At 46.5% G+C, this 13,171-nt stretch overlaps 1 protein-coding gene and 1 long non-coding RNA gene across 2 annotated transcripts in view; one reads left to right on the top strand and one right to left on the bottom strand.

The window, feature by feature from the left end:
* The window catches only part of PRKCE (protein kinase C epsilon), a 472,021-nt gene extending 460,174 nt beyond the window's left edge, over positions 1–11,847 (top strand). The window contains exon 15 of the mRNA XM_006216450.4: positions 8,568–11,847. Coding sequence (XP_006216512.1) covers positions 8,568–8,714 — 147 coding nt within the window. The 3' untranslated portion in view covers positions 8,715–11,847. The remainder of the gene's footprint in view (positions 1–8,567) is intronic.
* LOC140685706 (uncharacterized) lies at positions 7,016–8,769 on the bottom strand. The gene is made up of 3 exons (XR_012059052.1): positions 8,630–8,769; positions 8,360–8,516; positions 7,016–8,234 (listed from the first exon to the last, which is right to left on the bottom strand). It is a non-coding gene; the product is annotated as an uncharacterized lncRNA (long non-coding RNA).
* Positions 11,848–13,171: the final 1,324 nt, after the last annotated feature.

Raw genomic sequence — 13,171 nt, 5'->3', positions numbered from 1 at the left:
TTGAGCCATAGAATTTTCAGGTAGAAACAGCTTTGGAATCACCTTAACAAGCCCCCCACTTTACCAAAGGCACATAAGGGCCACATCCCCTTCTCCTATGGGAGCCGGGGATACAGGGAGTTGTGTCTTGGGTTTTCCTTCCAAGCGTCTGTTAAGTTTCTAAACTGGCACAACCTTCCCTACAAACCTTCAGGTAGATGCCCCAAAATGTTGTTTAAAAAGCATCATAACAAGTGTTCCAAGTTTGATAATTTCTTCATAATGGGGATACCTGCCTTCCCCTATAATGGAGATTCCAGAGGGCTGGGTCTGTAGCCCCCTAGAGACCACTCATCTATAGACAGATTATAGCTGGCGAAACTCCTTTGATCACCAAAGTATTTGAGGGTGTGCAGGAAGAGGTTAGTGTGAGCTAGTAAGAGTTTCCAAAGCAACTCTTCAAGTTGAATTTGTAAAAGTGTGTATTTTTTATAGTCTAGAAAACAATAACGGAAAAGGAGCAAGGGGAAATAGCTGAATTCCAGCAAACCACCGATTTGACGGAATTCAGCTGTGATGGGTTGTTCAGAATGCCTGTTGGTCTGAGAGATTTGGTTCATTTTTAAATACAGATGTACATATATATGTACACACACACACAGTGCCTCAGGAGTGAAGCAGCTCTCCCTCAGTCATGATTTAGACAGAGGCAATGGACCAGATTATGGGGCAGGGGGCATTCGAGGTTACCACCTGAGGCCTGGGTGGCTCTCCATCTCTGTGTACCAGCAGCAGAGGCCACCACACTGCCGTGACCCTCTCCTGTGGAGCAGGGAATGGCCAGGAACCTAGGGACTACAGGAATTGTGTATCTTTGTTCTAGCAAAACAATTGAAAGTCTTTGATATCATCCTCCTGAACAAGATGGAGAAAGTGACCATGGGTGGTTGATTCACAGTGAATTTAACAACTGTCCCCCAAAGGTGCTGGTAGGACTGTCAGTTTGTAGAGGCAGGTTAAAGGGCTCTGAGCCTGACCCGGCCTGACCCTGTCTTATCCAATATTTTTTTATACATCTTGATAGATGGGAGGTATGCCAATCAAATTTTAGGATGACAAAAAGCTGAAGAAGATGGCAGATAAGATGGATGATAGAATTAAAATGACATTCACATTGTGCTTTAGAGTTTACATGAGGTTTCCTTACATGCTGTCATACAATCCTCAGCAAGCTAGGTATATTGATTTTCCCCACTTCCTTGGCAAATAATTCAAGTTTCAGAGAGATGTGTTAGCAAAACATTGTAATCTTGACAGGCTAGAAATAAGTACCACTAGAAAAAGAAGCCAAGGTTATAAATGTAAAGATTATATTTGGATGCAGAAAATCATTTAAGAAGATTGGGGTTTGTATGTTTTCCGGGGCTACCATAACAAACTACCACAAACCAGGTGGCTTACAAGAACAGAAATTTATTGTCTCACAGTTCTGGATGCTAGACATCTTTGACCAAGGCATCTGCAGAGCCAGCGTCCCTCTGAAACCTGTAGGGGAAGAAATCCTTCCTCGCCTCTTTCAGTTCCTGGTAGTGCCAGGTGTTTCTTAGCTTGTGGCTGCATCCCTCCCCTCTTGATGAGGCATTCCCCATGTGTCTCTTCATCTGGTCCTCCCTCAGTGCATGTCTGTCTCTGTGTCCAAATTTCCCCTTCTTATAAGGACACTAGTCATACTGGATTAGGCCCCACCCTGATGACTTCATTTTAATTTGATTCCATCTGCAAAGACCTTATTTCTAAATAAGATCATGTACTGAGGTCCTGGTGGTTAGGATTTCAACACAGCTTTTGGGGGAGACACAGTTCCATCTATAACAAGGTTAAATTGGATTGATAAAACTAAGAGCGTCAGTGTTTTATCACAGTTGCTTAAGAAATGGTAAAACATGGGTTCTATCTTAGGCATTGGTTTAATTTGAGAGTTTCTACCAAGGAGAAAGGCTCATGCCACCGCCCTTGACATTGCTCAGACCACAGAGTCAGGAATCAAACCATCTGTTCTGGCCACCACATTCTAAGAAGGAAATGGATTAAAAAATGGTGGGGCATCACCATGGCAAGGTAAGATGCTGTAAAAGTCTCTGCTGGCAGCCCAGTGCCAGATGAATGCTTTGTGTGTCTGGCTCTGTTTCCTGTAAGGAAAATCCGAAAGTACAATCAATTCTTAGTTCACAAAATTGAAAAGGAGGGATGGGCTAGAAGAATATGCTAGAGAAACTTCTAGGCAAATGGTAGCTAACTTGAATTTCTGTTCCAACCCTCATTTTTGTCAGGCAAGACACTGGCAGTTACACATTCCTTATTTCACTTAATTTCAAAGGTGAGCATGTGTGTATAAACAAACACACATCCTCTGTCTGTATATGAGTATAATGAATACATGCGTATATGTAAAAATCCAGTTGACTGAGGTTGAGCCAGCGGTCTATTTAAATTCTCCCTTTTGTTTTTAGGATACTTAAAAGAAGAAAGTAGAACTTAGATAATATTGACATTTTAAAGCAAAGAGAAATTTTGAGTTTGACTGTTGCAGTGAATAAAATGATTCTGAGCAAATGAATATTAAGGGACGGCTGTGTGCCCTGCTTTGCAGTGGGTACCTTGAGGGATAGAAGAGGAAAATGTAACACACAGAAGAATGTTAGGAGGAGGGAGCACATGCCTGTTCCAGAAAGTGCCATGGGGACAGGGAGGGGAAGGTGGATGGAGTGAGTCTTCTCTCATGTCGGGGAAGACACAAGAGGGAGTTGGAACCTGAAAGCTGGCATTCTGGAGACCATGTGGAGGTAGCAGGTCTCCCGAGAAACAGCATGTCTGCCCAGTTCTGGTCATATGCGTGGAGCAGGGGACTTGGCTTGTGGTCAGTCTGCTACCTACACCCTTGCTGTCAGGCCGGGCAGAGATGAAGGCGGGGTCTGGGACCAGCCTGGGCACTACAGCTCCATGCCACAGCCTTCCTTGAAGATCAGGGAGTTTCCTCGGTGCTTTAGAATAAAGTCAGCTGTTGATTTCCTGGTCATCAGATGAAGACAGAAGCAGAGATTGCTGGCTCCTCGGAAAGCTTGTGTTTATGACTTTAGCTCAGTAAGGGCTGTGAAAGAATTGCACCAACCAAACAGGAAGCAAGCATTCAGGCAGCCTGCCCATGTCCACGATGGGGTCCAGACACTGCCACAGCCCACTGGGCCTCTAGCCCTCGGTAGCATTGGGGTGATTTAAAAGGCAGGTCTACTAGCTTTGCTTCTCAGATGCAATTTCTCAGAAGGATCTGGAGTGACTTATAACTCAGTTTCCAGAAGTGTTGCCTTACTCCCCCACTGCAGCCACTAAAAGTGTGTCCTTCCCCCTGGATCAGCCCCAGACCTCTTAAATCTAAGACCTTACTTCTGAAGAAATGCCAAAGGGGATAGGAATGTGGCTTTCCCCTAACACCAACCGCAAGGATTGGGAACATACCCACCAAGTCCCTAAACTTCTCCTAGCCCATCCATCTTGATGGAATTTTCCCAAACCCTGGTTCATGCTATTTCTGGTTCTATCTCCTACCAGCAATCAGGGAACTCTGGTGCCCCAGGCTGACCGCTGCTGGGAGAGGAAACCCCATTAACCAGACCTCAGTCTGCCTGTTTCCCAGGACCTTGTGGGGCCGTGATGGGCTGGGTTGTCCCGCTCCAGACCCTTCGTGAGTCAGACCTCAGCCTTCTCCAAACAAAAATAAATAAAGACACCCTTTGGCACAAGACTGCCTCAGATCCTGAACCCAGATCACTTCACTGGCTCAAGTTAAAGCAGCAGCAAGAGAGGTGCATCCAGTTATTGTTTCCATCAGATAGTTATTGAGTACTGTGTGCCAGGCATTGCGTAGCCTGGGGATGGGCTGGTGAGGTCAACCCAGGCCCCGCCCCCAAGAGCTCACAGATGAGTTGAAAGAGGAGGCGGAAGCCCAGTGTGGGAAGGGCTATGATAAGAGTTAGGAGAGATGATGGGACCCCATAAGAGACCTGGAGGAATGAGGAAGTATTCCTGAAGGCAGAGCATCTAAGCCAAGATGGGAAAGGTGAGTGGAAGTCAATTCAGTGATGAGGACACAGGGCGGAAAGCAAAGGAGGGGAGAGGGTGCTCTGGGCAGAAGATTAGCTGGGCAAAGGCGTGGATGCAGAAGGAAGCCAGTGAGTCCAGAGAACTTCGTGGTTCCACTGGATCCAGGAGATAAAGCTGGACAAGGAGGTAGGGACACAGAGAAATGTGAGACTTGGTCCCTGCCTTCATGAAGCTCATGGCACCTGTGGGCAGATCACCAGGACCGCATTGCTGCTCAGCCTTTGGAGTAACTGTTGAATCTGTAAATGTCAGTATGAGCAGAAAACAGAACCTCATATAACATGTTTTAAGCATTATTGTAAGTCCCGCATTAACAGTTTATGTCTGCTGCTCTGATTTTTTGAAGCACGTTTGTATACAGAGAGAGACGATGGTAACACAGCCAAGCTGAGCATCCGGCGTGCCCATGGCATATGGTGCTAAGATTCAGAGGTAGGGCAGGAACTCATATTTATTGGGTGCCCATTGTGTGTTGGGGTCTTCACTGAGGCCCCTAACAACCCCCACTCATTTAGTCCTCAAGGCCATCTATAGGGCACCTGTTACCACCCCCATTTTGCAGATGAAAAGGCCAAGGCTCAAAGAGGTTCTCTTCACAGTGTCATCCAACAGGAAGGGGGGCAGTACCAGGATGGGAGGTCAGCTAGTGCTCTTTCTCCTACTCCATGTGGCCTTCCCTCAGTGTGGGTCAGAGAACGTGGGAAGGGCTCCCTGGAGGAGATAAGGTGTGAAGAGTTAGAAGCCTGTTCCCCATGTCCCAGTGTCACCTGTTGGATGGTGCCATGTGGGCTAAGAATCTGGCATTTAGACATTAGGTAGGGGGCATATGGGATGACCAAAGATCCAGGTAAATAGGGAGTGTCTCTGGGAGTTTGCCTGTCAGAACCTTGGAGTCAAGTCTTGTACCTGCTCTGTAAGGGAGGTAGAAGCTTTCCAAAGAATAAAATCGGGGAGTAGAGGATATAACCCCTAGTCTTCTCTGAATTTGAAGATGCTGGGATGCTGTGTTGCCTACATGCATTAATAGGGGATGGGGTCTCTTAGCTATACTTACCTTGGACAACTTCCCAAGACTCTATAGTTAATTAATAGCCAGGAATTGCACATAGTGGGATGTTAGTTATTTGAATTGGAAATGAGTAACTGACATACATCTAAGATGTCTCCAAGGAAAATAGGGCCAGTTGCATAATGGGTTGGGGGAACCAAGTATGTCCTTCTGTAATGTTCTTGAAGAATGATGCACTTGCTCCAATGCCATAGATGATTCTGGGACGCCTGGACAGCCCAGAGCTGAGCTAGATTGCTCCCCAAGCCAGCCCGCTGTGGAGCTGGAGGCCCTCTGGGAATGACGCCCCTAGCTGTGTTGACTGAGCCTGGTTCCCTGGTACATAGTGAGTTGTGACATTCAGACATCCTGTGGAATCTCGCTCGGTCACTATGCTCAGTTGACCTCAGGAAATGAAACCAGTTTCCATGACTAATGAACACTAATGACTTAAAGGTGAAGCACAAGTAGGTAAACAGGGGAGCCGATGCCAGAGCTTTACAAATTTCCTGAGGTTCTCCATACACAGGGCCTCATTAGTGACCAGTGAGAGGGAGCCTGGACTGAGGTGGTCCTGCCCCTGAAAGTGCTTGGGCAGGGCCCACCATTGGTGATGTTGCAAGTTGAGTTTCCTTCCTGCTCCATTCCTTGCCAATCTTCGTAACCACCTCCCACCCCTTCTGCCCCTGGTCGCCTGCTTCTCCCATCCCCACCCAGGATGCCCTTTGGTCACCTTCTGGGATGATACTCAGTGCTCCCCAAGCCACGTCCGCCTTCTCCCCATCCTGCTCCTCCCCCAGTACCACGAGCCCATACTCTGTAACCCACCTTTAATCAAGGCAAACCCATCACTCCTTCGATAGAGATCTTCAGTGGAGGCGTGCCCACAACCTTTCCCCAGGCAACCGCCCTCCCAGGTCCAGCCCGCATCACTGAGGGGATGGGCTTTGTTGTTCCTCTCTGCAGTCCCTCTCCACACAGGACCCCCCTTTCCCTCTTGCTCTGTACACACTGGAGACAGAGATCAGATCATCCTCTTGCCTGGGGCCAGCCCTCCTGTAGAAATGACTAAGCCGCTGCTTAGCTTTCCCATCTCAAGGGGCAAAACTCACATCCTTCTGCTGAAAGTCCTGTTTCCATCCCTCAGGCTTTTCTGTGTCTCCCTTCTGTCTTCCATCCAAGGTCTCTGAGACCTACCAAACTATGCAACTCAAAGCCAGAGAGAAGACGCCAAGCAGGACCAATGGGTGCTGAAAGATGGGAAAGATTAGCTCATTTCCGCTCCGTGCTTTTCGTCTGGTTCTGATCTCAGTCTGGGGCAATTTGAAAACAGACTCTCCTGCCGAGCTCACCCGTCCATGTTACCACTCTCCCCGACCCACAGCTCTCTCCCACCATGCTGGCCTACTGGCAAGCCCTTCTGGCTTTGTTTTAGCCTAACGGCTTGACCTAAATGTTTCCTGGTTGAATTTGACCCTTGCATGTCTTCCCACTTCTCCAGTGTCCAGCTTTCCAGACGTCCTACTGCGCGGGAGGCATCATGCTGGGAGCTGGAGTTGAGTCCGGCTCTGCCCTGAACTCACTGGGTGACTCTGGGGAAGTCGCCAAACCTCTTTGAACCACAGTTTCCACATCTGTAAAATCAGGATAATAACACCTGCCTGTTCCAAGAACCAATAAACAAATGAATGTGAAGATGTTTTGTGACTTATGAAGCAGCACATCCCAAACCATGTTCTACAGAACTTTGCTCCCAGGAGGGATATTAAAAGGCTATTCAGGAAAAAAAAAAAAAAAAGGAAAAAAGGAAAAAAAAAAGTTTTATGTCAAGTTTGAGGAAGGCTGGCTTTAACAACGTGAACCAGGTTTCTGGACTCTAGGACGTCTCAGAGCCTTTAATTTGCCAAGCGCATGACAAAGCTCCAAGAACAGGGTACAAAACATAGCTTTGTCTCAGAACCACTTTTTGCACAGACTGCTTGTTAACATCTTTAAGTTACTGATTTCCATAGGACAAAGTATATATTAATAATAGTTCTCATACAAATAACAATGCTGATCTTTCCACGAGAGTTATTCCGTCCTCCAGGGTGCTGACCCTGGATAACACCAGTGAATCAGTGTCTGAAAAGGTATTGCCAGAATGTCTTCCATCTTCTCAGCATTGTGCTGTGGACTGTGGGGGAGAGGGGGCCTGGTCCTGAAGGCCTCTCTGTCGGGCTTCCCCCGTTATCTCCTGCATCCTCACACTGGACTCTGTCCCAGGCAGCTTGGCCAACTCATTGTCCTGTGTATACATCTTTTGTGTTCCTGCCCCTCTGCCTCTGTCCCATCTTTCTCTGCAGGGATACCTTCCTCCCACCTCTGCCAACATGAATGTAACTCACTCTTCAAGTCTCAGCCAGGCCTCAACTTCTCCCTGGAAGTTTTTCTATCCATTGCAGTGTGTTCTAGACAGGAATACAGCAGTGAGCCCCTAAAGGCAGAGCACATTGTTCACATTTCCTGCTTTTCTCCAAAATCCAGGATTTGTTTGCTTGCTGCCGTCCACCCTACCACAGACCATAAGCCCGATTTTGGCTACTTGAACCTCCAACTGGGCATGGGTCCTTCTGAGCTGAGGGGTCAGCAGTGGGCTTACTGATGTGTTCGTTCATTCAGAAGACACTTATTGCAGGGGACTGCTGGGAGCCCAGGGCTGTCACAAAAGGGACCTGCCTTTAAGGAGCTCATGGTTGAAACAAAAGCATAACAATTCACTGCAAGTCAGCGTGTTGAGTATAATAATAATAGACATAATGGGAGAGCATTAAATAGGGTTCATGGTGATAGGTGGGGGCGAAGGCAGGCTTCCCAGAACAGCTTTCCACCCCCCCATGCATCCTCCAACTTATAGAGAAGATGTTGTCTGGAGCAGGCGTGGCAAGGTTATAGGGGTCCACTTGTAGTGAAGAAAGATCACTGGAGACTTGGTGGGAGAGGGATTCAAGTTCATTCTCTGGTTCACAGGGAGGGTGGTCTCAGTGGAGCCAGAGGGCTAGAGCAGATGCTGGAAGGGGGAGTATGAGATAGGAGCTTTGCATCCCACTATACACACACATGCACACACACAGTCTATGGGAATCCCACTTCCCTGCTTTTCCATCATACCTCTCACCCCTTTTTCCTTCTCACCTGGACTCATTCTTCCTCTCCACGTCCTCTGTCACCTCCTGGTCGTGGGGCCATTCATCGTTACTTCATTGGAACAGCTCTATGTCTGCTCTCAGTAGCTAGAGGTCTGCTTTGGCGAAAGGCTGGTCAGCGCGATGCCCACTCCCTGTGGGGGGCTCTGGGGAGGAAGGTCGGTCTGGAGTCAGTGCTTTCTCTTGTCTTCCCACAGAAAACCAAAAGAGACGTCAATAATTTTGACCAAGACTTTACCCGGGAAGAGCCGGTACTCACGCTAGTGGATGAAGCGATTGTGAAGCAGATCAACCAGGAGGAATTCAAAGGCTTCTCCTACTTTGGTGAAGACCTGATGCCCTGAGAAGCCACTCCAGAGGGAGTTTAGTGATGCTGCAAGAAGGAGTACCGGGAAGATTCCTCTTTTCCCGAGGCTCAGAGGTCTTGAGCTACTTCTCCTCCCCGGAGCCCCAGTCCCTTGTCCACCTCTATTTATTGCATTCCCTCACCCCAGGCCAGCTCCTCCCTCCTCCCACTGGTGACCAGAACGCACTCTTGGTTCTCATTTCACCAGTAACACAGAATCGCACGAGGTCAGCAGTTAGCTGGACCCACTGCTGAGTCTGGTTTGTTGGCAAGCCAGGCTTCACTCCTCGGGGCTGCTGGCAGTGAAGCAACTTCAGTTCTTTTACTACAAAGAAGAGAGAGAGAGAGAGAAGGCAAACAGGAAGACTGGCTCTGCTATTGAACATAAGAGTCCTGACAACTCTTACTTCTCATCCCTCCAGGACCCCTGCCTGCCACCTCTCTGCCCTTCTGTCCAGGAGAAGAGACGTGTGCTTCTTCAGTGCAAGGGTGGGCGCCCTCAAGGCGTGCCTCTGAAGGAGAGAGGCTGGGAGACACACAAGTTGGCTACCTGTGTCGGTTTGCTCTGGAATGGCTAAGTCTTGCTTTCTTTGGTTTTAGCTTTGGGGCATGCCAAAGTTGTGTGAGCATGTATCTCGTGGAAGAAATCGCTCTCTGTAGAAAAAGAAATTTGATTTTGAACTCTGTTAACATTTGAAAAATATATTATCAAAATTCCTTTCGAATTGGCCAAAAGATATAAATCCAGTGTTAATACAAGTAGATCTCAAAGGGCTAATATACAATGAGAAACCAATTGTCTAAGGTTTATGCTATTAATGCTTTAGTGGCACACAGGGGCTGTGTGAACTGAGAGAAAAGGAAACAAGCAGTGCTCTTGGTTATTCAAGTTCTGCCTGAACTCCAAGGCCACTGCTTTAGTGGCCCAGACCTGGGGTTCTCGCAAAATGTGGCTCGCAAATTCTCTTTCCAGTTCAGTCCTAAGTTCCCAGCATAAACTCTATTTCCTGCAGCAGTGTGTGATTTTTGCGCACTTGTACAAAATGTTAGTACTACTGTGTTGTGGTTTTTAAACGTGAAACATGTACAGTTAAATATGAAACATCGGCTTTGGGAACAAGCAGAATGAGGCTAAACATGGGTGATGCAGAGGGCATCAAGAAATCGAAGAGGAAGTGATTAGAAAACTGACAGTGTGGCAAGATGCCCTGGGAGTTTTGTTTCTGTGTGACATGCAGCGGCAACTCATGTGGACACTATTTAATGGATGTGACGTTACCTCCTGTAGGTAGGCTAACAGTGTTACATTCATTCTTTGATTTCCAAGGGTTCTCTGTGGCTTTGTGTGTATGTTTCCCGGAGGTCATTCAGTTATCTATTTCACTGAACTGATTTAGCAGGGAATGGAATCCATTCCAACTGTTGCACGTGGATTCCCCAGCTGCCCCTAAATATATATACTTGTGAGTGGCAAAGTGGCACTAATGGAGCTTTTTGCCTTTTGTACATTTGAGATTTTTGTATATAGTGTTTGCTGCCAGGCCTGTGGAATTAATTCATTTAATTTAGAGGTATCAACTGCTGCATGTTCAGGCATATTATAAAACTTTAGTCTATGAAAGAATAATTATAATAATGTCCAGGTGCAATACTCTGTATAGTGTATTGGTTCAAGTTACCGAGAGATAAGGTGTGTTTCCGTCCTTCTTTCTCTCTTTTTTTGGGCGGGAGGGGGATGCGTTTCTTGTTGATTTCATTTTGGTTTATTTTAAAAGATGTAAACCTATATTAAGCTATGCTAAATCTCACATATAGTTCTCCTGTGTTCTGTTGTGCCCTGATAGAGATGAGGAAGAGAAAGGAATGTTCTTGATGGTGGTTTCAAAGTTTGGACAGTGACTAGCTTGAGCCCATAGGGAGTTGGTGTCCATATTCGCATCTGGTTGATCATCGCCTTGATTACTAAGGATGACATGCAGTTCTCTTTTGTTTTTATTTTTTAAAAACTCAGGTGTAATTATTATCCATTTTGACAATAATTTCCAATGTTATGCTATATCAATTTGTGTGTTTGACACACCAATGATGCGATGAAGAACAGTAGATTAATTTATCTTCGGTAACTTGATGGACTGGGGAGAGACTGTCTTCTGGAGTTGAGTACAAGCACAGAAACATCTTCATGGTGGCATCATCTCATTTTTTTAGGAAGACATGACAATCCTGCCCATCTTACTCATGCATCACTGCTGCTCTCTGTTTTTCCTCTGCTTCCTTCACCACGGTGAACTTTGAACAACCAAGCAAGCTCAAACTGCAATGCCAAATGGCCTTGCCCAAGGCCTGGGTGGTATTCCCATGTCAGCAGGGGTTGAGCCCTTCCTACAGGACAACTGGCATTTTTGCTGGGAAGTTAAATAATAATACATTCCATCTGGCAGCTCCAGGCAGTCACTCAGCAGTTTGCCTGGCCCAGAGAGCCCCCTTTCAGCCCCCAGAGCTGGGCTGGCTGGGATGCCTCCTGCTTGAAGCTGGAGCTCAAGTTCTCACACAGGCAGATTCAAATCCCATGTAGTCTATAGAATAAAGCTTGTGTGTTCCTTGAGTAGTCATTGTTTCGTGTTAGTTTTCACAAGAGTTTGGAAGCAGACACACTTACGTTTTTGCCAGTTCTTTCTAATCTTTCCAGCTCTTTCTCTCTTTGAAAAAAAAAAAAGCAGGGAAGAGTGCAAAAAAAAAAATGCCAAAAAATATATGAAGGATAGCTGTTCTCCTGTGTTCTCTCAGTAAGGACTTTGTGAAGTGGAAACAATTTTTCCTCCAAAGGTGAAAAAACAATGCATTCTTGCTTTAAAAAAAAAAAAAGGAAGGCTAAAAACATTACCTCTTTTTAAATTATGTGCAAAATAATTCTGGCTAAATATAAAAGGTATTCACTTTTAGGGATTTTTTTTTTTGGTATTGTGATGCTTTATTTGTACATTTTTTTCCTTTCTGGATGTAATTTTAATCTCTTGCCATTCATTAGTGTTATTTCATTGTAAACATTATTGTGCCAAATGTACTGTATTCAAAAGGATGTGAATGTGTATTGTTTCAGAACCTAATAAATAGGATGATGTTAAATCATATTTCTCAGTCCCAATGAGCATTTTTATCTCCTCACTGAGTGGCAAGGTGGCACTAATGAGGCATATTGCCTTTTGTACATTAGGGAGTTCAAATTCCAAAACCTAAACGTGATTTCAACATTCCTCTTTTCCTTTGAAGATTCACAAAGGGTGCAAATGACCATATTTGCATAATCCTCTTGCCCATCCCAGCCTCTGTGCTTCAGGACTGCCACACAGAGCGTGAAGAGGGGGCCTGAACAGACTGGATACAGCTCTGGGCTGCCTGGGCGTGGGGCTGCCTTGGAGTGCTGGGAGATGGGCAAGCAACCCAGGGACCTCTTCGCTTTCATCTTCCTGGAGAAGCAAATGCTGAATCTCCCTGCAACCCATTCAAGCCTCTTCAGGACTCAGTTTCTGACCAACTGCTCAGAACTTCAGGATTTTGTAGCCCAAGAAGCTCCTGTGAGGCTGGGAGCCACTTGCAGACTGGACTTGGGTCACAGACCGGCCAGCGGGGCTCCATGCTTGGCTGGTGCCCTGGCCCCCTGCTCAGCCAGTGTCCACGGCCGTCAGGGTGACTCCAGGCTCCTCTCTCACACTCCACTCGTGTTGCACTGGTCCTGCTCAGCTTCTCCTCTTCTATCTCCAATATAGAATTTTCAAGAATGTTTGAAATTCACAAGTAGGCTCTTGAGTACACCAGAAATCAACTCACTAGAACTCCCTGTTCCTTAAGAGTTATGGACATGATTGCGATTTTACTATTTGTCATCCGAAGGTGAGGGGATGGCCTAACTTGCCACCCTTTTATCCCTCATGTCACTTCATAAGCTCTCTGATGACTTTGGTGTATCATCCTGAAGGTCCTCAGTAATCCCCTACCCTGCCAGCAACATCGTCTGCCTACCTGGAGATGTGAGCGTGGAACTCCAGACCCACTCCTAGAAGAAGGTTGTATTTATCGCGTATTTTCCTCTCTGATTCAGGCAGCTGTTTCTAGGCAAGTGACCACCCTGGGAGAAGCAAGCTTCCCACCAGCATGTCTGTCTTATCATGAGTTGAAATAAAAATCAAGAGAATAGAATTAAAAGATACCGTTCTTGGAAGGTCGGAAGACATCTCCAAGCATTTCACTGAATGAGTATGACCAGTCTACACCTCCCTTGCCTAGTGGTCCAGAAGAGACAGCTCTAAAGTCCTGGAGACAAGGAAATTCATCCTCTCAAATCTATGTGCTCCACGAGTTACACTGAAGCTGTAAGAAAGGTCAGTTGCTGATCAGAGTCCATGGTTTGGATGCTCTTCCCCAACTCCCAGTCATGTTCTGGTTGAGAAAGCCAGG

Source organism: Vicugna pacos, chromosome 15 (assembly GCF_048564905.1).
Source record: "Vicugna pacos chromosome 15, VicPac4, whole genome shotgun sequence".
Classification (NCBI taxonomy): Eukaryota; Metazoa; Chordata; class Mammalia; order Artiodactyla; family Camelidae; genus Vicugna; species Vicugna pacos.
This window is presented reverse-complemented; position numbering and strand designations above follow the sequence as displayed.